We start from the raw sequence: 22363 nt of genomic DNA on the forward strand, positions 1-22363 counted from the left end.
AGTTTTTATCAACATTACAAACGTGTATGCCAGGGACAGGTACACAATTCAAGTATAAAAAAGAACAAGACAAAAATAAAAAGGTAAAAAAGTCTAAAAAGATATATTTACAGGATATATAGATAAATTCACATTAAGGTTTTCTAGAACTAAGATTTTGCCGTTGCCTTCGATTCTCAAAACTTAACGTTTCAGAGTGACTGTTCACGCTATCTGTTTTCCTATTGGCTGGCGGTTGTGTCAAAGCCAGATTGACAGCTGCTCGAGCCTATCACAGACCGTCGTTTCGTTACGATGGGTGTGGTCACGCCTGCCTTGTTCTTCATGAATTTTCCGTCCATTTCAGTTCACCGTCACTACCGCCGTTCTTTTTAACCGGGACAACATGGCTACTGCAGCGAGCCGTTACCTCAGCGAAGACGGCAGGGCATCGAAACGACTCAAAACCGACGGAATGGCCACGGTCAGTTCCTTTAACTTTGCCTAACTTTGTGCTGTGAATGCAGCTTCCTCGTTTCCTCTTATTTTCGGCAGTTAACTTCATGTGCAGCCGCTTAAAACGTCACGACGCCGTCGTCCCACAAAACGCTTAATTACAAAAAAGTTTAGTCATTCAACCTCGTGCTTTTCGAGCGCACGGGACATGTCTCCACGCATTTACTTCGACCTGCGCTCATTCTGTTCACCCTGAACGGGATCGTGGAAGGGCGGCTTCCCGGGCCTCCACCGAGTCCGGCTTTGTTCTTCCAGTAACGGTGAACGTTAGCTAGATGCTAACGGGGAACGTTAGCCGGATACTAACGGCACAGTTTCACACAAGATGGCCGATTAAATCGCGTTTTTTTTTGTTTTTTTTGTGCGGAAGCGTTTGCTTTCACGACTGTTTGATCCAAATGAAGCCGTAAACGAGGACTAGAAGGTTAAATTTTGGCGGTATTTGAGAAATGAGCGCACGAGGCTGTTCGCCCCCTCTTCCATTTTGCTAACTACAACCCGAGGGAGCGTGTCCTGCCGGGGTCCAACCATGAACACAGTCTCCAGAGTCGTGCTTTTCTTGGGCACGGCGGAATGTTTACCGTTTTTATCTCTTGTAGGGATACGAAGACCCGCACAAGACCCTGCCCTCGGTGGTGGTTCATGTCCGGGGTCTGATGGACGGAGTCACGGAGGCTGACCTTGTGGAGGCCCTGCAAGAATTTGGAGCCATCAGGTAAGATGGAGAATGAAGATAAACGTCATGTTTTGTATAATGGGCTCTTCCTCTGAGAGGTCATCTGTAAATTACAAAGCTCTGAAGTCATTTTAGACGGCTAAGTGTAGTTTTGTGGTTTGTTTCAGTTATGTGGTTGTGATGCCGAACAAACGCCAGGCGCTGGTGGAGTACGAGGACATGAACGGATCATCCACAGCTGTGACTTACGCTGCAGACAACCAGGTGTACATCGCTGGCCACCCGGCCTTCATCAACTATTCTACCAGTAAGAAGATTTCCAGGCCTGGAGACTCGGACGACTCCAGAAGCGTCAATAACGTTCTTCTCTTCACCATCATGAACCCCATCTACCCCATCACCACGGTACGCAAGGGTTGTAGTTTTCCAGACGTGCTGATCTGTTAATTTGAAGCGCAGGTATGTGCTCAATGTAAACAAAAGCAGAAAACTAAAGCTGCGTTTATTTTTTTTATGGTAGGGTTTCTAAAGTGTGACGTTGAACAAACGTTAGATTTTTCTTTAAATTACAGCTAGTCTTGTTAGATTTCGAAAGATGGTGTAACTGGACTGACGGTGACGTCATACACTCAGTGTCACAAGTGTGTCAGCATCTTTTAGAAATGTCTACTGAAAGGTAGTCCACAAACCGTACGAGTTTTAGCCCTCGTCAGGTTTATTGGCTCTTTTATAACTGAAAACAATGTTTGAATGCATTTATAGTTGACTTGCGCAAATAAAACTATTTAAAGACTTTGGTTTGTAAACTCAATCATCCAAAAGAAACTGAACCTTTTTTTGTTGTTTAAAGACTTTTTCCCAAATTAACCTGATAACAGAAACAAGTGTACTTCGTTACTCGGATTCAAGTCCTCTGCTGCCAATCTAATGATGAGCCAGGGATTAAATATTAAATTGTCACTGCTTTCAACCAATTAACAGAACCTTTATTTATACAGATTAATCACGTTGAGCCTCAGAGACTCATTTACAAGTGAGACCTGTTTTGGACAGACAAGAGTAAGGAAAAGAGAAAACACGAGGGGTGGGGAGGATTAAAAAAAAAAAACGCACTATGTCCTGGCACAGTGTGAAAGTTGGAGAGAAAAGACTTCTCACATAAGCGGCACATAATGACATCATGATGCATTTATGACGAGGAGGCCGACAAAGACTGTGAGTTGTCGGTAAACACTGCCAGAAAGTTCCAGTCCTGATAAGAGATGGTACAGCGTCAATCAGCCGACTCAGCTCTTGTTAATTAACAAAACCAGAGCCACAGTTTGACTCAATCGGGGCGGGGCCTGCTGTGTCAGTATCTTGTAGGTGTAGAAAAATTTCAGTCAAATTATTATTTTTTTTCCTGATTTAATTCATGGCTGCAGGTCAGTCTTGTTTATGACTGTCAATATGTTGCTGTTTTTGTGTTTTTGTTTTTCTGTGCCTGTGATGGTTATCATCTTTACAATTGCATCAAACACACGCAAACACTGCAAATTCAATTTGACAAGCTCTCAGGAGGTGACCGGAAGCTTTCATTGAGTGTCGAGTGACTCAAAACGGTAAACATTGTCAAAATTGAGACACGTGCAGCTTTAACATTTGCTGCTGTTTACACCTTATTTTAAGTGTTGTCTGTTACCTGGTGTGTGGAGAAATGTGTTTCGGTTACAAGCTAAGGCAACGGTTTGGCTGCAAGAATGCTTGTGATTAAGTTGAAATAAAAATGTTTCTGGAACACTTGACATGATAAGGAAACGCATTCTTGGGCAGAATTAGATAAACTGATGACTAGTCACATGTGTGTTTTCGAGTAAGGTGAGATCTGATTGTGCAGATGATGTTATTTTCCTGTATGTTGTCTCAGGATGTCCTCTACACCATCTGCAACAACTGTGGTCCTGTCCAGAGAATCGTCATCTTCAGGAAGAATGGCGTCCAGGCCATGGTTGAATATCCTTTGAAACAGCTGCAGCCCAACGTTTGTCTCATGTTCTCACTGTAATGAATTACATTATTGCCACTGTTCTAACAATACAGTGGTGTCAAATTTACGCTTCACTGAAAGAAAAGCAGTAACTGGTGTCATTTTTACTACAGTGGTTAGTTTGGAATTCACCCAGAGGGATGTTCCCTGTAAAGTAGGAGTAAAATATTAAGTGCACGTTATTAAGCTTTTCATAAATATGTCCTTCTTTTGTGGGTTAAATGTTGTCGATCCATTACAACCTGCACGTGACGCCTAGAAAACAAAAACTAGTCTTTTCCCTAACTCTGTCATCACATTCGACTCGGTGCAAAGTGCACAGCGAGCCAAGGCGTCACTCAACGGAGCAGATATCTACTCAGGCTGCTGCACCCTGAAGATCGAGTACGCAAAGGTACCGCACCAATCCGTGGCTGGCGTGGCGTTTACACGCCGTGGATTTAGTTAGCTTTTCAAATCATGAACATTTAAAATGAAAATGGATACAAGAGCCTCACTGGAGGAAAAACAAATTATGTCTCTGTTTCACCTGGTAAAACACTTTTACCGCACAAGAATCGCATAAAATACGAATTTCAAAACGTGTCGAGTAAAAAATTTGCATTGTTACTAGAATAAACTGACTTTATCAGCTGAAACCAGCTACACCAACATCTGCTTAGCCTCACCTGTCAAACTGATTCCTAACTGGGGAAAAAAGCTGCTTCAACCAGCTCACAATAAGCCACAATTTAGTTTTAAGAAGAAATGCTCTTGTATAATTCAAGGATCTTTGTCATTCACATCACATGGTGCATAAGGTGGAACAAACACAGGGTCCCACTTACATCCAAAAAAAAATACAAATTGTAAAGAAAAAGAGTAATAAGATCCAAGACATGAGCACAAATAGTTAGGGGTGCACCAATTGCAGTTTTCTGACCGATCACGATTTCTAAATGTCTGACCTGCCGATTCCGATTTTGGCCGATACCAGTTTTGCTTAATAAGCAACACTGTCAGGCCACAATGCACCTTCAATTTTCCAATATTTTGTTGAAAAACACCCTTGAACAATATCTTAAAAACAATACAAACTTTTTTTAACTGGTCCATGAGGTAGTGCTCTGAAATATAAATGAAGTTCAGAAAATTGTTGTTAAAACTAAAAAAAATTGGCCGATTTCCCAAAATTAAGGGGGGGGGGTGATAAGGCGCTCGGTTCTGCCCCGCCTTTATAATGGTAGGGGAAACAGAGTCATGCAGGTTAACCAGAAAGCTTTTAAACTTAAAGCTCCTACTTTACCTCCCATTGTCCTGTCTTGATGGACCCGTCGTTTCATAATTCAAATTAAAAATGGACTTGAGTAGAACTGATTAACAAATTACATTAATAATCTAACATCCGCAGGTTACCATACCACTTTATTTATAAAGCACTTAAAACAGTGACAAGGCCAACCAAAGTGCTGTACAGACAAAACAACAGGTAACACACAAAGCAAAATACAAAATGAGGTAAATCAGAATATAGACACAAAAACGATGCAGATAATGACGACAAACCAGTGTGGAGCATACAGGATCAAAACACAGATCATCTGGTGTTGAAAGCTACTGAATAGTAGTGGGTTTTTAAACGGGACTTGAAAACTGAGAAGGAGGGTCTGACAAGCAGAGGTAAGAAAGGAAATCTGGACAACGCATTAAATGTATAAAGCCCTTTATAAATCAGATTTAATCTGTGGTTCTGGGACCTCGTACATAATTTCCTTCCTCATGTACCACATGTGATACGATTGATGGTCACTTAGGATCCTTTGTTAAAAAAAATACAAACCGAATTCCAAAAAAGTTTGGACACTAAACAAATTGTGAATAAAAACTGAATGCAATGATGTGGAGGTGCCAACATCTAATATTTTATTCAGAATAGAACACAAATCACAGATCAAAAGTTTAAACTGAGAGAATGTATCATTTTAAGGGAAAAATCTGTTGTTTCCGAATTTCATGGCGTCAACAAATCCCCATAAAGTTGGGACAAGTCCATTTTTACCACTGTGTGGCATCCCCCCTTCTTCTTACAACACTCAACAGACGTCTGGGGACAGAGGAGACCAGTTTCTCCAGTTTAGAAATAGGAATGCTCTCCCATTCATGTCTAATACAGGCCTCTAACTGTTCAATCGTCTTGGGCCTTCTTTGTCGCACCTTCCTCTTTATGATGCGCCAAATGTTCTCTAAAGGTGAAAGATCTGGACTGCAGGCTGGCCATTTCAGTACCCGGATCCTTCTCCTACGTAGCCATGATGTTGTGATTGCTGCAGAATGTGGTCTGGCATTATCGTGTTAAAAATGCAGGGTCTTCCCTGAAAGAGATGACGTCTAGATGGGAGCATATGTTGTTCTAGAACCTGAACATAGTTCTCTGCATTAATGGTGCCTTTCCAGACATGCAAGCTGCCCATGCCACAAGCGCTCATGCAACCCCATACCATCAGTGATGCAGGCTTCTGAATGGAGCGTTGATAACAACTTGGGCTATCCTTGTCCTCTCTGGTCCGGATGACATGGCGTCCCAGTGTTCTATAAAGAACTTCAAATCGTGACTCATCTGACCACAGAACAGTCTTCCATTTTGCCACACTCCATTTTAAATGACCCCTGGCCCAGTGCAAACATCTGAGCTTGTGGAGCCTGCTTAGAAATGGCTTCCTCTTTGCACTGTAGAGTTTCAGCTGGCAACGGCAGATGGCACGGTGGATTGTGTTCACTGACGATGCTTTCTGGAAGTATTCCTGAGCCCATTCTGTTATTTCCTTGACAGTAGCATTCTTGTTTGAGGTGCAGTGACGTTTAAGGGCCCGGAGATCACGAGCATCCAGTAGAGTTTTACGGCCTTGACCCTTACACACAGCGATTGTTCCAGATTCTCTGAATCTTTTGATGATGTTATGCACGGTTGATGATGATAACTTAAAAGTCTTTGCTATTTTACGCTGGGTAACACCATTCTGGTATTGTTGCACTATCTTTCTGCGCAACAATGGTGGAATTGGTGATCCTCTTACCATCTTGGCTTCTGAGAGACACTGACACTCTGAGAAGCTCTTTTTATACCCAATCATGTTGTCAATTGACCTAATTAGTGTTCATTGGTCTTCCAGCTGTTCATTATATGCTCAATTTCCTTTTTTCCAGCCACTTATTGCTACTTGTCCCAACTTTTTTGGGATTTGTTTACACTGTGAAATTTTGAATCAACATATTTTTCCTTTAAAATGTTACATTTACTCAGATTAAACTTTTGATCCGTCATCTATGCTATATTACGAATAAAATATTGACATTTGCCATCTCCACATCATTGCATTCAGCTTTTATTCACAATTTGTTTAGTGTCCCAACTTTTTTGGAATCCAGTTTGTAAATAAAATAATGTTCCTAAAGGTCTTGGCTGTAGTATGTAGGTTTTAAATTTCTTCTGACTGTTATGTAACTTGCATTTCAGTTTTTAAATTCTTGTATTATAAATAAATGTTTCACAGAAAATAGGGTAATGGATGGAGTAATGTCCTGATGCATGCTCAATAATCCCGGTAGATAAATCTAAAAAAGTTAAGTCTGGTCCTCTGAAGTAATGGTTAAATTTAACATCTACATTTGATGCAGCGACGGCCTTTCAGATGAGGCCCTGATCATTTTATTTGACTTATTAGACTGAGGTTTTATTTTGTTTGTTTTTTAGTAGCTGAGCTGTCAGATCTTCATATTAACATGAATATTTCAGTTTTGTTTTTTATGATTGGAACTGATCGGAAGGGGCGGAGCCTTTAACTGACAGTTTTAAACAGGAAGTGAATGAAACGGATCTGGAGCAGGTGTTGAGTTCAGCTTTAGAGTGTAAATAAAATGTGTAGATTTGTAAATATTTAAGTATATTTGTCTTGTTATAATCTGGATTTCAATTCTGGTGTTATGTATTTGTTGTTTTTCTGCAGCCCACTCGTCTGAATGTGTTCAAGAATGACCAGGACACGTGGGACTACACTAACCCCAACCTTGGAGGGCCAGGTAAAACCTCCAAACACTCTGGAGATAACTCAGACACCATTACTGGCACCGAGGGGAGTTTCACTCAACACACTGATCAGACTCAATACACAGACATTAAAATGTCTCCTTGAGAATCACTTTGTGTGGCGTTCAGCCCGTCGGGGTTCACACACACGAGAGGAAGCTTTGACATGAGGTCAGAAACTTCACCATAAATATTGTCAGTAAACTGCAGTCATGAAATCTTTGCTGTGTCGAGCTTGGCAGGAACACGGTTGCAGACAGAAAGATGACTATGCTGAGCTTGAATGTTTATACTTTCATCCTCTGTTTTCATTGTCATCGGACTAGAAAGTGGTTGTCTAGACCGTTTCACTAGTGAATATCTTGAGGCTATCACTTTTCTTGCCTGTGGTATGCAGTTTCTCTTGTTTCTTGACTTTCTGCTGCAGATGTCGATAGTTGAAAGCTTCCATCGTGTCATGATGAGTTCATGTTACTCTGAGAGTCCGCTTCCTCTTAAACAGCAGCAGGACTTGTTCTCATGTTTTATTTAAGGAAAAGACTTGGGATTTGTTTCAAACCTAAAAAAAAGGTGACTTATCCTCCTTTAAAATAAAAAAAAATTATACAAACCTTTAGACCAAATTCACCTCTTCACGTGCTTCTCAGCTTTGTCGTTACGTTTTGCACGAGGTCAGTGTTAACGTAGCACATCAAGTGCTGGTGACTAGTTGGCAAACATTCACAAGAGTCTCCAGCTTTCCTCGCTAGAATCACAAAGACTTACGAGGCGTCTGCCTCCATGTTGTCTCAACACACAGTGCAGCCGTTTGACTCCTCCATGAAAACCGTCTCTACCAGAAACACCAGAGACCGCAGCCCAGAACGTCCAAATCTAAAAACATCCGCGATAAATTTACAGTCAAGATAAACGGCTCCAGATCTGCCCATCTTTATTTCCAAAGTGTTGTTCAACAGAGGTGGGCAACAAAATAAGATGCACGACCAGGAGGAATACAGTTTTAAAATCTGCGCATGTTTAAAATAAGTAAATAAAAATAAGTTGTGACTTAATACTGGCCCTTGGGTGCTTGGTTGGCGGGTGGCGCAGAGACGTTTCTTACATTCTCTCGTTCTTGTGCAGCAGTGGCGACCTCTTTGTAACAGATTTGTAAATGTCATATGGCGTGGAACATTTCAGTCTGTAAAATAAAAATATTTGGTGCGGAGACCCCGGGAGAAAGAGATCTGTTCTGGGAAGGGTTTTCCAGTGCTGACGCTTTGAAAACTACGTCAGCAAGAACCGATTTCTTCTGTTCTTGTGGAATATAAATGAAGCTGGAGTCTCCAGTGAGATATTCCATGTACCTGTTCTTGTTGGGGGGTCTCAGGTGTAGTCTTGTTTCCTGTGTATGTTTCGTAGAAAGGATTCTTGTCTGCAGGAGGCTGTAAACACATTGACTGGTCTGGTTATGTATAAAAGAAAATTGATGTCCGAGTAGTGTCTTGGAGAGATTTAATTTTGCTGTGATGTTTTTTTTTTGTTTTGTTTGTTTTTTCGGCTTTGCACTGAGGGGTGGGTGTACCTTTGTTAAATATACTCGAGTTGTTTGAGGTTTCATCTGACTTATCCAGTAGTACCAGTACTTTTGTGGCTTGAGTTAAGAAAATGTGTCCTGTTTACGACCCTCGTTTGATGAGATCATCACTGAGGTGAATTCTTTACACCCTTCAATAATTACGTGCAATAAACAGTGTTTGTTTAAGCAGGAGCACTTCAGGTGTGTGATGTCATGTCTGCAGAACTGGAGCAGAGAATTGTCATGCAAATGCTCCTGAGGTTGGGAAAGGCTTGAAACTGATACTTTTCCATTTAAATTTAAAACCAGAGTAGGTTTCTGTCAAACAAGCAGCAAAGTGAGGACAGAAAGACGTTGTTTGACAAATGGGTGACTCCCCAAAGGATTGTCGACATGCTTCAGTCGTGACAAACTCTGCAGGGCATGTTTTCTTTTTGCTTGCAATTGCTGTTCCTGCTTCCCTCTAGACCTGGGAATCTTTGTGCACTGAAAGGAACAGGAAACAAGTTTTTCTTGCTATAAGACTGATTCTGGTCTTTTCCACTGTTTCATACGGTGAAGTTTTTCCCCTTTAGTTGAGTGTTTTAAGCTAAGCATCATAAAGTTTATGGGTTTTGTCCTGCTCATTGGTTCTGAGATAAACAAACGACCCTCTGACACTCCATTTATTTTAGTGAGAACAGAGGCATGGACCAGCATCAGTTAAGTCTGTGATCTCTTGAGAACGTGCACGTGACGTTTGTGCTGAGGGAAATGCAGATGCTTGTTTACACCACCAGTAAGCAGTCGTCATCAGGTCACTTTCTTCAGTAAGGACACAACCACTATCATACAGAGGGCCAAACGATCCACGATACAAGGAGACACCATCCACTCAACACGACGAAGTAGGACTGATACACCAGTCACTCCTCATCTCTTCATTCTCGCACCAGATCCTTGGAGACATTTGAAGAGTGCGGGGAGTTTTGTGCACTGAGCTACACTTGGTGCCTCCCCCCTCTTTCCTTTTCTTCCATTCGTTTCCTGTTGTGACACACTGAAGCAGACCACATGTCGCATCTACAGCGCTCCACTGTCGACACAAAATGAAGACTTAACACCAGAGGGTGCACAACTCCTCCCAAAAAGAAGGTACAGACAGACATCCTCACTCCCAGCTGATGACGCGTACTGATACAAACAAGCAGCACATTGAAGGCCTTCCAGTACTGTGTTGGGCTGCGTTCATCATGCTTCTCGACATGCAGACGAAACATTTGAGCAACATATTGTCGACATTTGCTGACGCTGCACCAACTGATCCCAATCGAGCAGTAGCCATTCACACTGGATTCAACACAAGGCAGCCGATGAAGACAGGACACTGCTGACAACACCTTCAAGCACACTGAGCCCTGCCCATACCCCACATGTACCCCTACATGGAGTTCTGCTTTTTTTCCTTTCTCTTTCTGATTGTCATATTGTCCCTGTTTAGATATCTTTATTGAATAGTTTTTGTCCTGAGTAATACCTGAGTTTCTGTAGAACCTGTGTAATGCCTTCCATGTAATGCAGGTTTGGCTATTTGCGGCTAAGCGGAGCCACCTTCCCAACTGAAATGTGCTCTATGGCAGCCTACCGGTGGACTAATCCGCTAAAATGGAACTGAAAGGCTGGAACCACCAACCAACTCGCCTGTGAGCATTTCATAAAACCCCTCCCTCAAACAGGAGAATGACTGTATGGGATGAAATGAACGAAACGTGAAGGGGAGCTTCTGCAGCTAATGCCTTCCCACTGTTAATGAACATGCAGTAAGTAATTCAAGACCCTCCTGGGAACGTCACTGCACAGCACCACACGACTCCAAACCCCAGCAGCCAACACGGCCAAACAAGACAGACATTTTCTGTTTCCTCATACACGTTTAAGCGCTCGTTGTGAGAGAGCAGCTGGTTTGTGTGGTGTTGTCGAAGCCCGCTCTGAATGCCGCACACATTGATACTCCCTCTGACACTCGCTTTCATTTGGTTGGTTCAACTTGTTTCCTTGGATTTAAATTACTGATCTGCGAGGATGTAAACCTGAACAGTCAGGAGAGCGATTCATCCTCCAGCCACACTGGCTGCTGGGCTGCAGATTGCTCGTTTGGTCACCTGCAGAGGTGCCTTCATCAAATCTCAAGTACTTGCAGATGAGACCCTCATTATAGGCAGACTTATACACTCCTGACATTTAGGTGGAGTAATTTCCAATGTCTTTGCCCTTTTTTAAAATGTAAACGTGATTAACCTGGCTTCCATTTTGATTGTGTATGATTGTTTACCCGTACAGATGGTGATGCAGATGGCAATGGCAGCAATGCAGGTGTGTGAGAGCGAACAAACTTCTTACTCCTTAAACTTAGCCATTCGTGACACACTCCAGAGCGATAGTTTGAAGCTCTTTCACCTCCCACATCATCAGCATCCACCTCATCTTTGCCATTTTCTTCTGTTCTACTTCAGGTTAAAAGCTGTGTGGGTGCTTTGGATTAAAGTGGTCATTTCTCTAGGACATTTCAGTCTTCATGTTACAACCAACACCTCCCTCCTCATTTCTCTCCACTAGTTTTAATACCAAATTGAATCACAGTGTAACCAGAGTAGAGTTTAATGTGGGGGAAGGACTGTGCTGGTTTGGTCTTTAAGGTCAGAAGAATAAAAGTTGAATGCATGTCTCCTGCTCTGGAGTACTCTGAAAACAACACCGACACATTTCAACGCTGTATGGAAAACTGTTAATGGTCATTTGAGTGACAAAGTATCTGATTATTGCATTTTATCCAGGAGCATCCCACTTCTATGTAAATATTAGAACTTTTTTATTTTATCATTCCCTGTTATTTACGTCATTGTTTTTTCTCCTATCCTCTTTTCATAGAAGACGTCAACGCCAACCCGAACAAGCGCCAGCGACAGCCTGCTCTGCTGGGAGACCACCCTCCAGAGTACGGTAAGACGTTTTACTGTTCGAGGAAACGCCCCAGAATACGCATTATCCCGTCATCATCATCGTCTGAAGTTTTTATGGGTAGTAGTTTATGTTGGGTACTAGTTGGTGAAAAAGTGAATTTAAGCATGAACAATGTGTAAATATTCTAAAATCCTCTTGGATCATAAAATCACTGCTTCACACGCAGTTCAGTGTTTGGATTAATTCAATTGTTCACCCGAGTCATTTATTTATATTCTGGTTTTCACTCTGACTTTTATTTATTTATAGTTTCATTTGATGGTGTCATTCTTTAGGAGGTGGTTACCATGGCTACGATGAGAGTTACGGGTCCTCGCCGTACGAGAGTCGCAGAATGGGTCCTCCGATGAGAGGGCGCGGCGGAAGAAGCTATGGTCCCGGCTACGGACCCCCTCCTCCACCCCCCGGGGAGTACGGCGCTCACGCCGACTCTCCTGTCGTCATGGTTTATGGTCTGGATGCTGCCAAGATGAACGCTGACCGCGTCTTCAACATCTTTTGTCTGTACGGGAACGTTGAGCGGGTCAGTGTCTGGTCTGTTTTACGTTCATTAGATCCATAATTAGAAACAAGCTACACTGATGCATCTTTGGCTACTTTCTTTTAATAAAGAATCATCAAATGATTCAAATGTATGTTTAAGAATAGTTCTCGCTGAATCGTGGTTGATGCTAAACAATGTTCTTTCCTTTTGTAGTGGCTTTAATAATTAATCAGTGTCGTAATATTTCAGGCTTACGTTGTTGTTAAAGATAATGACGTTGGAAAAGTTAGTTTATTTGTAAATGTGTGAGTTTTAACTCGGGTTACAGAAGAGCTTTGTGTTTTGAAGTGTTGGTATTCAGAGTCTCCATCGTTCGGTGACTTTCTGTCAGCGTGCTGTCAGGAAACCGGTCCGACCCGTCTCGTGTTCGTCTCTTCGCAGATCAAGTTCATGAAGAGTAAACCTGGCGCTGCCATGGTGGAGATGGGAGACTGTTACGCAGTGGACCGGGCCATCACACATTTGAACAACAACTTCTTGTTTGAGCAGAAACTAAATGTTTGGTGAGTTCATCGTACCCGGTTAAAATGCAACATACCTGTCATGGTTCGTGCACGAGAACACAACATGCGAACAACAGGGGACTCCTTGTCTCCCCCCCCCCAAAAAAAAAGAAAAAAAAGAAGAAGGAACAAGTCGCTGCACCAGGCAGGAGAGTTTGTTCCTCCTGACCTTTTGAAATTCTCTTCATTCATCAAGTCTGAAAAATGAGGACAGATTAGTAAAACCAACAACTCATCCAGAAGCTTTTGGGGGGGGGGGGGGGGGCGTGTTAACAGCTCACTGATAAAGAGGACGGGGCAGCGGTCGGACCGCTCCGAGTAGTTGGGTCACTTTGCACAGAAACCTCTTTGTCTTTGCTGAAATCTTTCCATCTGCAAAGAGGAACCGTTTGAACTCGCTGATCGTGTCTCCTGCAGCGTGTCCAAGCAGCAGGCCATCGTGCCGGGTCAGTTCTACGACCTGAAAGACGGCACGTCCAGTTTCAAAGACTTCCACGGCTCCAGGAACAACCGCTTCACGTCCCCAGAACAGGCGGCTAAAAACCGCATCCAGCACCCGAGCAACGTGCTGCATTTCTTCAACGCTCAGCCGGACTCGTCCACAGAGACGTTCACTCAGGTCTGTTCAGGACCAACTCTCATCCCGACTGAACGTCCTTAACGTTTGTTTGTTGTAAACGTTCCAACTGTCTTCCAGATCTGTGAAGAGATCGGCGTGAAGAACCCCGTTAACGTCAAACTGTTCACAGGGAAAAGTAAGTCGTGATCGGGTTTGAGCGAGAAACTTTTGTCCCGTGGGATAAAATCAAGTTATCGTCGGTGGATGATGCAGAGTAAAAAATAAAATTGTTTCCAACAGACGGGGCTGATCGCAGCGACCGCAGCGCCTCCGGTCTGTTGGAGTGGGAGTCCATCAACGACGCCATGGAAGCTCTGGCCCTGATCAACCACTACCAGATGAAGAATCCAGGTCTGTCGCTTTCATTTATTCTGAGTGTTTAGTGTTTTGTTTTGGCATAATAAAAACTTTACAAGTGATACGTTGTTAAATGATGAAATAATGCATCAATATTTAAATAAAATGTATTTTCAGTAGGTTGATGTTTACCCTCGCAGGAAGTGAAGTCAAACAAGTGTTAGGGGGAAACGTAAAGGAAAAAAGTATTTTCACATTTAGAAGTTTTTAATTAATTTAACATTCGGTATTGTACAAAGTTGTTAAATTAGAAAAACATTTTCTGACATTTTGATGTCAAAAAGTGGCGCAAACATTAATTGCGTGTGAAAAGTCTAAAACGTGTAGAAAATAAAACCGTTTTTAAGTCGTCCCTGAAATGGCGCTTCGCCACCGTCTCAACTCCACCTGGCACCAGCTAAGAGCCCGCCTGCTGCCAGTAACTCCGAGGGCCCGGTTCTGACGTCAACAACAGCCAGTGATTAGCCAGCAGAGCTACATCACTGGATGACCTGCAAACTACATCAGAGCCTCCACCTTCTCATCGTGTTGACGGACGGTGCCACAGATGGAGATGATGGAGCAGCATGGCTACACCTGAAATTATAAGCAGTGCCGGTATAAGAAAGAAATTAAAGTCTGGTGACGGACACAGGGAGAAGGATGGCTCGAACACAATGACCAGTTACGACCACGCCCACTTTGCATTGATGATCCCGCCCACAGAGCAGGGTCAGTGGAAAATCACCGAGGAGACGAGTCGCGCTCATTGGCAAAGAGGCTTAAAGGTGTCGATTAAAATCAAATTCATGTTCAGAGTATTCAGCCGCGGCTCCTCTGAGCATGTGTCTCACGGCTCCTCCTTCAGCGTGCAGCTCCTCTTCCTCCTCTGGTTGGACGTCACTGTGCCGCCGGCAGGAGCAGAGAGGACGTCACGGCTCGTCTTTAAAACGATGCAGGTTTTATTTTAAAGAGAGAGCCGTCTTAACAGATTCAGGATCAGTCTTTAAATGTTGAAACGATGGAAGAACTGGTCTAGTTTCAGCGTCGATCTACTTTGATCGTTTGCTTCAGATGTGTCGCTTTAATCCAGAGCTGAGCGACATTTCTTTCCAAAGAGCCACATCGAGATGTTTAAAGCAATCAAAGGGCCGTTCATGACAGTTCATCTTTCCCATATCTTTTAGGAATATAAAATATTCTGTAAACTGGGTCTTGTGACAACACGTTACACTGTACACGTTAGCTTAACATGCTATACACGTTAGCGGAAATATCCAAAACAAACATATTTATGTTTCTATGTCTTAAAGGTCCAGTCTAGTTCTGGAAACACAATGTCTTCAAAAATGTTTATAAAAAAAATAGTTTTGCATAAGATGTTTAATGTAAATTTCCTTAAATCTCGTTGATTATTTATAGATAGATATAGATATATAGATATATATATATATATATATATAGATAGAAAGATATTTTATTATTTTATCTAAGGGTATTTGGGGGCCTGATGAAGATTGTCCATGGGCCACTTTTGGCCCTCGGGCCTTAACTTGTCCACGTCTGCTTTAATCTGACTGAGAGCAGCTCTTCTTCCTGTTGAGGACGTTTCAGACAAAGTTACTGAAATGTTGCGGCAGGAGTCCATGTTTTAAAGTTTATTAAAGATTAACATCAGCAGGCTGGAGGATGAGTAGGTGTTGTGTCAAAAAATGTTCACAAGTTAGATAAAACCTTGTGTAAATATTAACGTTTAAACAAATCATTCCTCCATTTTAACTAGAGCTGCTCAGCTTAACCCTAATCTGGAGACGTTTCTGTTTTTACTTGGAAATATAAAAATAATTCAGCTGGAGTATCTGTGAAATATTAGATCTTTAGTAGCGTACAGGTTTATTATCGTGTGAAGCGACGAGATCGAAGCCGTTTTGATGAAACCCGAGCTGGTTTTAACTCGGTCCGATTTAAACGGAGCGCGTTGTTTCTGCAGAACGACACTTTGAAACATCTGAACGTTTCTGCAGAACGACACTTTGAAACATCTGAACGTTTCTGTGCAGAGCAGTGACGGGCTGCGGCGCGGCGGGGCTTCATGTTGGCTAACGTTCAGTGTGTTCTCCTTCCAGGCGGGCCGTACCCGTACACGCTAAAGCTCTGCTTCTCCACCGTGCAGCACGCCAACTAAGAGCATTTCATTGTGGAGGACATAAGCGATCATCTCCACAGGCACCGAGCATGACACACCTGAGGACACCTGTCATGAGCCAACCTTCTCATGTTTAGTATTGAACACCGTGAGCATTTAAATTTCATATTTGTGACCCAGACGTAGCTTAGACGGTCCTGACGTTGTCCTTTTGGTTCTTCAGTAACCTGACAGATGTTCTGAGCTGCTCATCGATGGCAGTGGACAACGTGCTTTTGTAACTTTTATCTTGTTTTCCCCTTTTTGTGTTATTTTAATTGATTGTTCAGTTTTGTGTCTTCATGACTGATATGATGGAGAATTGTTTTGTTGTAAGAAAATAAACAAAAATCAAAGAAGTTGAGCATTTGCGGTTTCTTTCAACATAATGAACTAATGTTGCTTCAGAGGACTGGAGGGAAGTCGAGAGCAGCAGCAGGTCGGGGATTAGTCCAGTTCAGAAATGTCCGATGTGTAAAACTTCAAATGAGTTGATTAAAGTGTAATGTTTGTTCTCAGGAGGTAAATAAATAAATATAGCTGACGTTCAAAACATTAAAAAGTGCAAAACTGTAACAGATTGTAAAACATTTGTCAGTCCCCATTCTATCTTTCTGTTCCTAAAATATCTTTTAAATGTTATTAAATTCAGAGGATCAAGATTCTTCAGCTGGACTTTGATCCGTGTTGCTTTTAGCTCAGTTTTACTTCTGGCTGGGTTTAAAATGACGTTTTACATCTGGAGCAGCTTCCGTTTTGTCCAGAAGGGATTTAAAATGTAAAAACTAACGGATTGTGTCATTGGATGTTTCACAAGCACCTCTGGAGGACCAGGACCAGGTGTTGGGTCAGAATCTGTCCCACCAGCAGGAAGTTCACTTTATAGAACTGAAGCCTCTCTCGTCTGTTCCTTCATGTCAACGGCCTCAAACTTGGATTCTGGTCTTCAGTCCAGATGTTTGCTGTCCTCAATGGACAAAAAACATCTGTTCCTGCTCCGTCTAAAACCACAGTCCAGTTCACATGAGGTGACCGCATGCACAGAGCTGCCTGCCACTTCCTGTTTCTCAGTTCGACACCTAGTATCAAAGATTTGGGCAGCACTGTGGAGTAGTGGTTAGCAATGTTGCCCCACAGCAAGAAGGTCTTGGGTTCAATTCCCAGTTTTCTTTGTGGCGTTTCCTTGTAAAGTGTCTTGAGACAACTTTGTTGTGATTTGGCTCTTTATAAATAAACTGAATTATTTTGTTGGTTTCCTCGTCAAGTCCAAAGACATGATGTTGGGTTCAGGTCCAGGAGGACCTTGAAAAAGATCTGAGGTCTCTGGGGTTTGTCTGGTTAAATAAAGATTTCTGATGGGACGAACGTCTCCTGCAGACCCAGAGCTGCTCTGATGCTTGTGAGGACAATCCAGGAGGTTTGAGAACTCATTTTTAGACTTTCTTTCTCGATGCAGAATAAACTACAAAAAATAATAATACAGAATTTAAATTAAATGTTCTAACTCATTTTAAAACCAAGAAAACAAACATGGCCGCTTGAGTTTAACACAGTGTGTTTTTATATTAACCATTTGGTGGAGGATTTATAAATATTTTGAGAAGACTTAATGTTTTCAGAGTTCTTAATGTTTAAATCATCTCTTATCTGGACAGAAAACAAACCTGTCCACTCTGTTTTGTTCATGAATTGTACAAATAAAGTTTTGTTTGAATATTAAGCTAATCGTGTTTCTGATCAGCATCAAAAGTTCGTCTAAGGGTCAGAGCAACATGTGAAGGTGATAAATTAATTTCAGAAGAGAAAATTATTTTTAAATTGTCGGTGAATATTCCTGGAGAGGGCGCGAGGACACGACCTTCAGAAAAGACTCAGGAAGGCGTCTGCAGGTTTGACCTCTGACCTTTACAAACGTGAATTTCAGGGTAATCCTCATCCGCGTGTCTTGATGCGCTATAATCCAGGTAGATTAACCAGGTTAAGTCGAGTCCAATGGACGGATTCTTGTTGAAACGTTTCGTCTTTTATCCAAATGACTTCTTCAGTGCGAGGAGCTGCAACAAACTCGGTCTTCTAGCAGCTGCACCTTCTCATGGTGGATCAACCAGTTTGCTGACGACTGACCTTTTGTGACAGATTAAAATTTCCTGTGCCACCAGTGTCGGCACACTGTTGATGGGATTTTGGACTGGAAAGAGAAAATGTCAGGTTCTGCTGCACCCTGATCCCAGGAGGCCTGAAGCACCCGCCTGCGTTTTTTAATGCGACACCTGTTTTATGTTCACCAGCCTCCATTTTGTAGGAGGTGCAGGCGATCTGGGCATGTGGAGACGAGGAGCAGAGCCGATCGGCTGTGCTTGCTGCGGCTTGAAGCAGTGGGTTCCCAACCCTGGTCCTTGAGGAACGCCATCCTGCATAGTTTAGTGGTTTAACTGCTCCGACACACCTGATTTTAATGAACGGGTAGTTAAAAGGCTTCTTCAGAACATGAAGTAATTAAATCACTGAATCAGGTGTGTTGGAGCAGAGAAACGGCTTAAACATGCACGACGGTGTTCCTCAAGGGCCAGGGTTGGGAACCACAGGCCTTGGAGGACCACGATACTATGGAGTGCCCGACACCCACGGCTTGTTACGAATGTGGCAACAGGACCTTTTGTATCTGAACTGTCCAGAACGCAGGCGATCTTTTCAGAGGTTGTGGAGGATTGAGGGAGACGCCTGGACTTTACAGCCTGACGGAGGCTGAAGGAGTCGTGCAGGCCCTTCTGAGGCCACAGATACAGTGGAGACGAGGGTCTCCCAGTGCGCTTCCAACTGGGTCCCTCTGCTATGTGAGGGGCAGCAAACATAAAAAGTCAAAGCTGGGCAGAGGGAGTGTTTGTGGGGCGGGTGGAAGAACGTGAGGGTTGATGAGCTGATGGGGTGGAGACGGGCGGTGTTTTGGTGGGTCAAGCAGGAGGCAGGTGGTGATTTCGCTAACGTGAAAGGTGGAAAAAGTTAAGCGCTGCAAAAACTTTCCGGATGCACTGTTTTATTATGATTTTTGTCAGTTTCAAGTTCAGTTTATGGATTTTTATTCCTTGAACCACAAAAAAAAAAAAAAAAATGGAATAAATGAAACAAAATCTCAAGGCCCTGAATTATTATAACCTAAAGTTTTACATGCTGAAGGTGCCTTTAGGTAATCTCATCTTCAAAGGAACGTGAGAGTTTTTTTTAGTATTTAAGCCTTGAGGCACCTTTTAAAATGACTTTACACCTAAAACCTTCAGGCCCAAAGTGCTCCCTCCTATTATGTACACCTTGCTATGTAGAGGATTGTGAAATTTAACAAATGAACAAATCCTGGACAAGTTTTATACAAGTGGTGTTTAAACTGACTGAAATACTGAGAATCGAAAACAGCAAACAAGCAGAATGGGCTCGTTTGGTCCCCCGAGGTGCAGTAAGGGTTAAAAAATGTTTCAGTTGCAGAAACCCAACATATTTTGGATCAAACATTATTTTTAGATAAAGTAGTTTCCTTTTAAGATCAGTCCTGGAACTCTGCAATTGCTGTTGTTCACCAGCAGGGGGCAGCAGGACCCACACCAAGGAACCGGAAGTGGTTGTTCCGCTCATAAAACGCTACTAGGAATGAGATTTTCAATTAATTTCTGTTGCAGATCTTTCAGTTTGTTCTGTCACGTGACAATGGCTGTTGAGCATCACCCTGCTCAAAGGTAAATTTTATAAAATACAGAACATCGACAGTAATAGTTACAAATTGGTATATATCTTGAGGACTTCCATCGAGTTCCCGTAGTGTAGTGGTTATCACGTTCGCCTAACACGCGAAAGGTCCCCGGTTCGAAACCGGGCGGGAACACATTTTTTTTTTTTTTTTCCATTTCTGTGGGTCCGACCAGAACACATTCTATATTAAAAAAAAAAATTATCATTGCTAAATCGCTTTCCTTTTCAAAAGAAAGTTCAAAACAAAATTATTATTATTACCTGTAATTCATTTTCATTCAACCTTTATTTATACAGGTTAGTCTCGATGAGTCAAGAGGACTCATTTACCTGTTTTAGACAGACAACAATAATTCAACAAAAAGCAATTAAATCAAATAAAAGTACAGTAGCAGCTGCCATATAAAACAAGGTAAAATACCAACAACAAGAATATTTGCATTGATTTTTCTATTGATATTAACATGACATTTTTCTTTTTTCAATCGGATCCTCGACGGTGCGGCCTGTCAATCAACTCGGAAGGCGTGTCAGTAACTGACCAATCGACAACCTCAATTTGTCCCGAAGGTAAACGCCCCTTACCTGCTGACAAGCTCCAGTTTTTTCCCTTGAGGAGCTTCTTGTTTTAATTAGAACAATAAGTTTGTATCTGTTGTGAGATGATTTTAGCAGTTTTGAAGATTTTTAATCTACTTAATGAAGAATAGTATGACTTAAAATCGTTCATCAAACAGGAAGGAAGGATTATTATCTCTCCCCTTACTGCAGTGAATGTGGTACTTTGTTATAAGTACAACTATATTAATGGCATCAGAGAAAGCTGAGCTTAAGTTATCCACATAAAGTAAAATGTCATCAGCATGAATAGAAGTTATGTTAACTTTGAGATTAATCCAGTTTCTGATGTCTGGCCAAACATTTTGTATTGACATTAAAAAAAACATGCTCGAGGGATTCATCTTGTGATTTACAAAAGGCACAAATCAACATCAAATTTAAATATTCTTTACAGAAACATGGCTACAGGATGTATCTTATTTATTATTTTAAAATGATTCTCCTTCACTTTAGGAGATTTAGACCATTTGACCAATTTAGAATGAGCAGAAGTCATTATGGTTTTATGATTTATACTGGGAGGTTTCTTGAAGGAATCTTTGTTATAATCAGTAAATACTTTGTCTCAAACATTCATTGATAATCTTATTTCATTTGAAGTTGACTAAGTTACAGTCATTTAATTTTAATGTGGGCATCAAATCGTCACCTTTGAATATATAATATTTTTAATTATTGAATCAGCTGTTGGTCAGGTTACTTCTTGTTGTGCCATTAGCTCTAAAATAGTTACTGAATCAAGTGTTTACTTCCATCCATCCTCGGGGGGTACCAGCCTAAGTGGGGAGGCCCAGACTTCCCTCTCCCCAGACATTTGGACCAGCTCCTCCGGGGGAATCCCAAGGTGTTCCAAGGTGTTTACTTGTGTAGGTAAAACTAGATGTTAAACAACCATTAAAACACACCAGAATGCAGGAAATGGCATCTACTTTATTCAAAATTTTCAAGGGGAGGACCCCCAGACCCCCCACCCCACCCCCATTATAAATGCTTCTGACACCAGTGGCCAGCACATTACTAACCAAGTGCACATGTGGTGTTCAACTTAATTCAGTCTTGATGATTTGTGTCAATGAGCATTTGGAGTTTTATACATAAAAATACACTTGATAGTTAGAATTTTAAGTATATTTACTGTATATTGTGGTAATTTATTCTGTATTTTGACAAATTATGTTGATTCTGGGGTCGTGATGACGGGGCCCTTGAAGATTGTTGCCCAGGGTACAGCGAAGTGTTAATCTGGCCCTGGCTGCAGGTACTTATTTTTAACACATTTAAGTATGCTTTATTTGTTTTACGTTCTTGTTTTATGATGTATTTTTAGTATTTTATCATGTTTTAAATGGCACCTTTATTTATTATTTTATAACACTACTTTTATTTTAATTGCATTTTACTGTAGTTTATTGTGGTCTGTACTTTATATGTTCTGTCTAAAACAGGTCTGTTGCAAATGAGTCCTCGTGACTCAATAAGACTAATCTGGATAAATTAAAGTTCAATGAATGACGTCTCAAGTTTGTTTTAAAAAAAAGTGACAATATAGTTTTACTGTCCATGTACAAAGTAATAAAACAGCAATAACTTGCGTTCTAAGCAACAAATGAACTGAAAGCAACAAGAATAACTTCATGTTTGAAAAATAACCTGAAAACTTGTGAATAAAAGTGAAACATTTCAAAACAAACTAAATACAGCAGCCCTGACTGTAACCTTGCCTTTTAACCATAATCCTATTTCTTCATACCTTGGAAAATAAGCAGGAAAAATGACTGCTGTCCTCATAACTGGGATTTTAGTTCCTTCACCTTTTTTCTTTCTCAGCTCGCTGTTCGTAAGGAAGTCAGTGTCGTAGTTTTTATGAATACAATAGTCCCTCATTTATAGCGGGGGATCCGTATCCTGAAGCCCCACGATAAGTGAAAAGCTGTGACATAGGAATAGTAGTACAAGGAAGTAGTAGTTTAATTTAGTATATATATATATATATATATAT

The 22363-nt window shown here is 41.7% G+C and overlaps 1 protein-coding gene and 1 non-coding gene across 3 annotated transcripts; both read left to right on the forward strand.

Moving 5' to 3' along the window:
* Window positions 1–330: 330 nt before the first annotated feature.
* On the forward strand, window positions 331–16354 carry LOC119410787 (heterogeneous nuclear ribonucleoprotein L). 2 transcript variants are annotated; one of them, XM_037677703.1, is made up of 14 exons: window positions 331–463; window positions 1095–1210; window positions 1339–1576; window positions 3078–3163; window positions 3495–3591; window positions 7181–7253; window positions 11138–11170; window positions 11726–11797; window positions 12094–12341; window positions 12744–12865; window positions 13283–13484; window positions 13563–13620; window positions 13725–13835; window positions 15947–16354. In XM_037677703.1, the coding sequence occupies exons 1-14, from the start codon at window positions 386–388 to the stop codon at window positions 16003–16005; spliced, it is 1593 nt and encodes a 530-aa protein (XP_037533631.1). In that variant the 5' UTR covers window positions 331–385; the 3' UTR covers window positions 16006–16354. The 2 variants fall into 2 exon arrangements, with proteins under 2 accessions (XP_037533631.1, XP_037533632.1); XM_037677704.1 differs by having other exon boundaries at window positions 11729–11797.
* A 3449-nt stretch (window positions 16355–19803) lies between these two features.
* On the forward strand, window positions 19804–19876 carry trnav-aac. The gene has a single exon. It is a non-coding gene; the product is annotated as a tRNA-Val (tRNA).
* Window positions 19877–22363: the final 2487 nt, after the last annotated feature.

Source organism: Nematolebias whitei, chromosome 6 (genome assembly GCF_014905685.2).
Source record: "Nematolebias whitei isolate Nwh7 chromosome 6, NemWhi1, whole genome shotgun sequence".
Classification (NCBI taxonomy): Eukaryota; Metazoa; Chordata; class Actinopteri; order Cyprinodontiformes; family Rivulidae; genus Nematolebias; species Nematolebias whitei.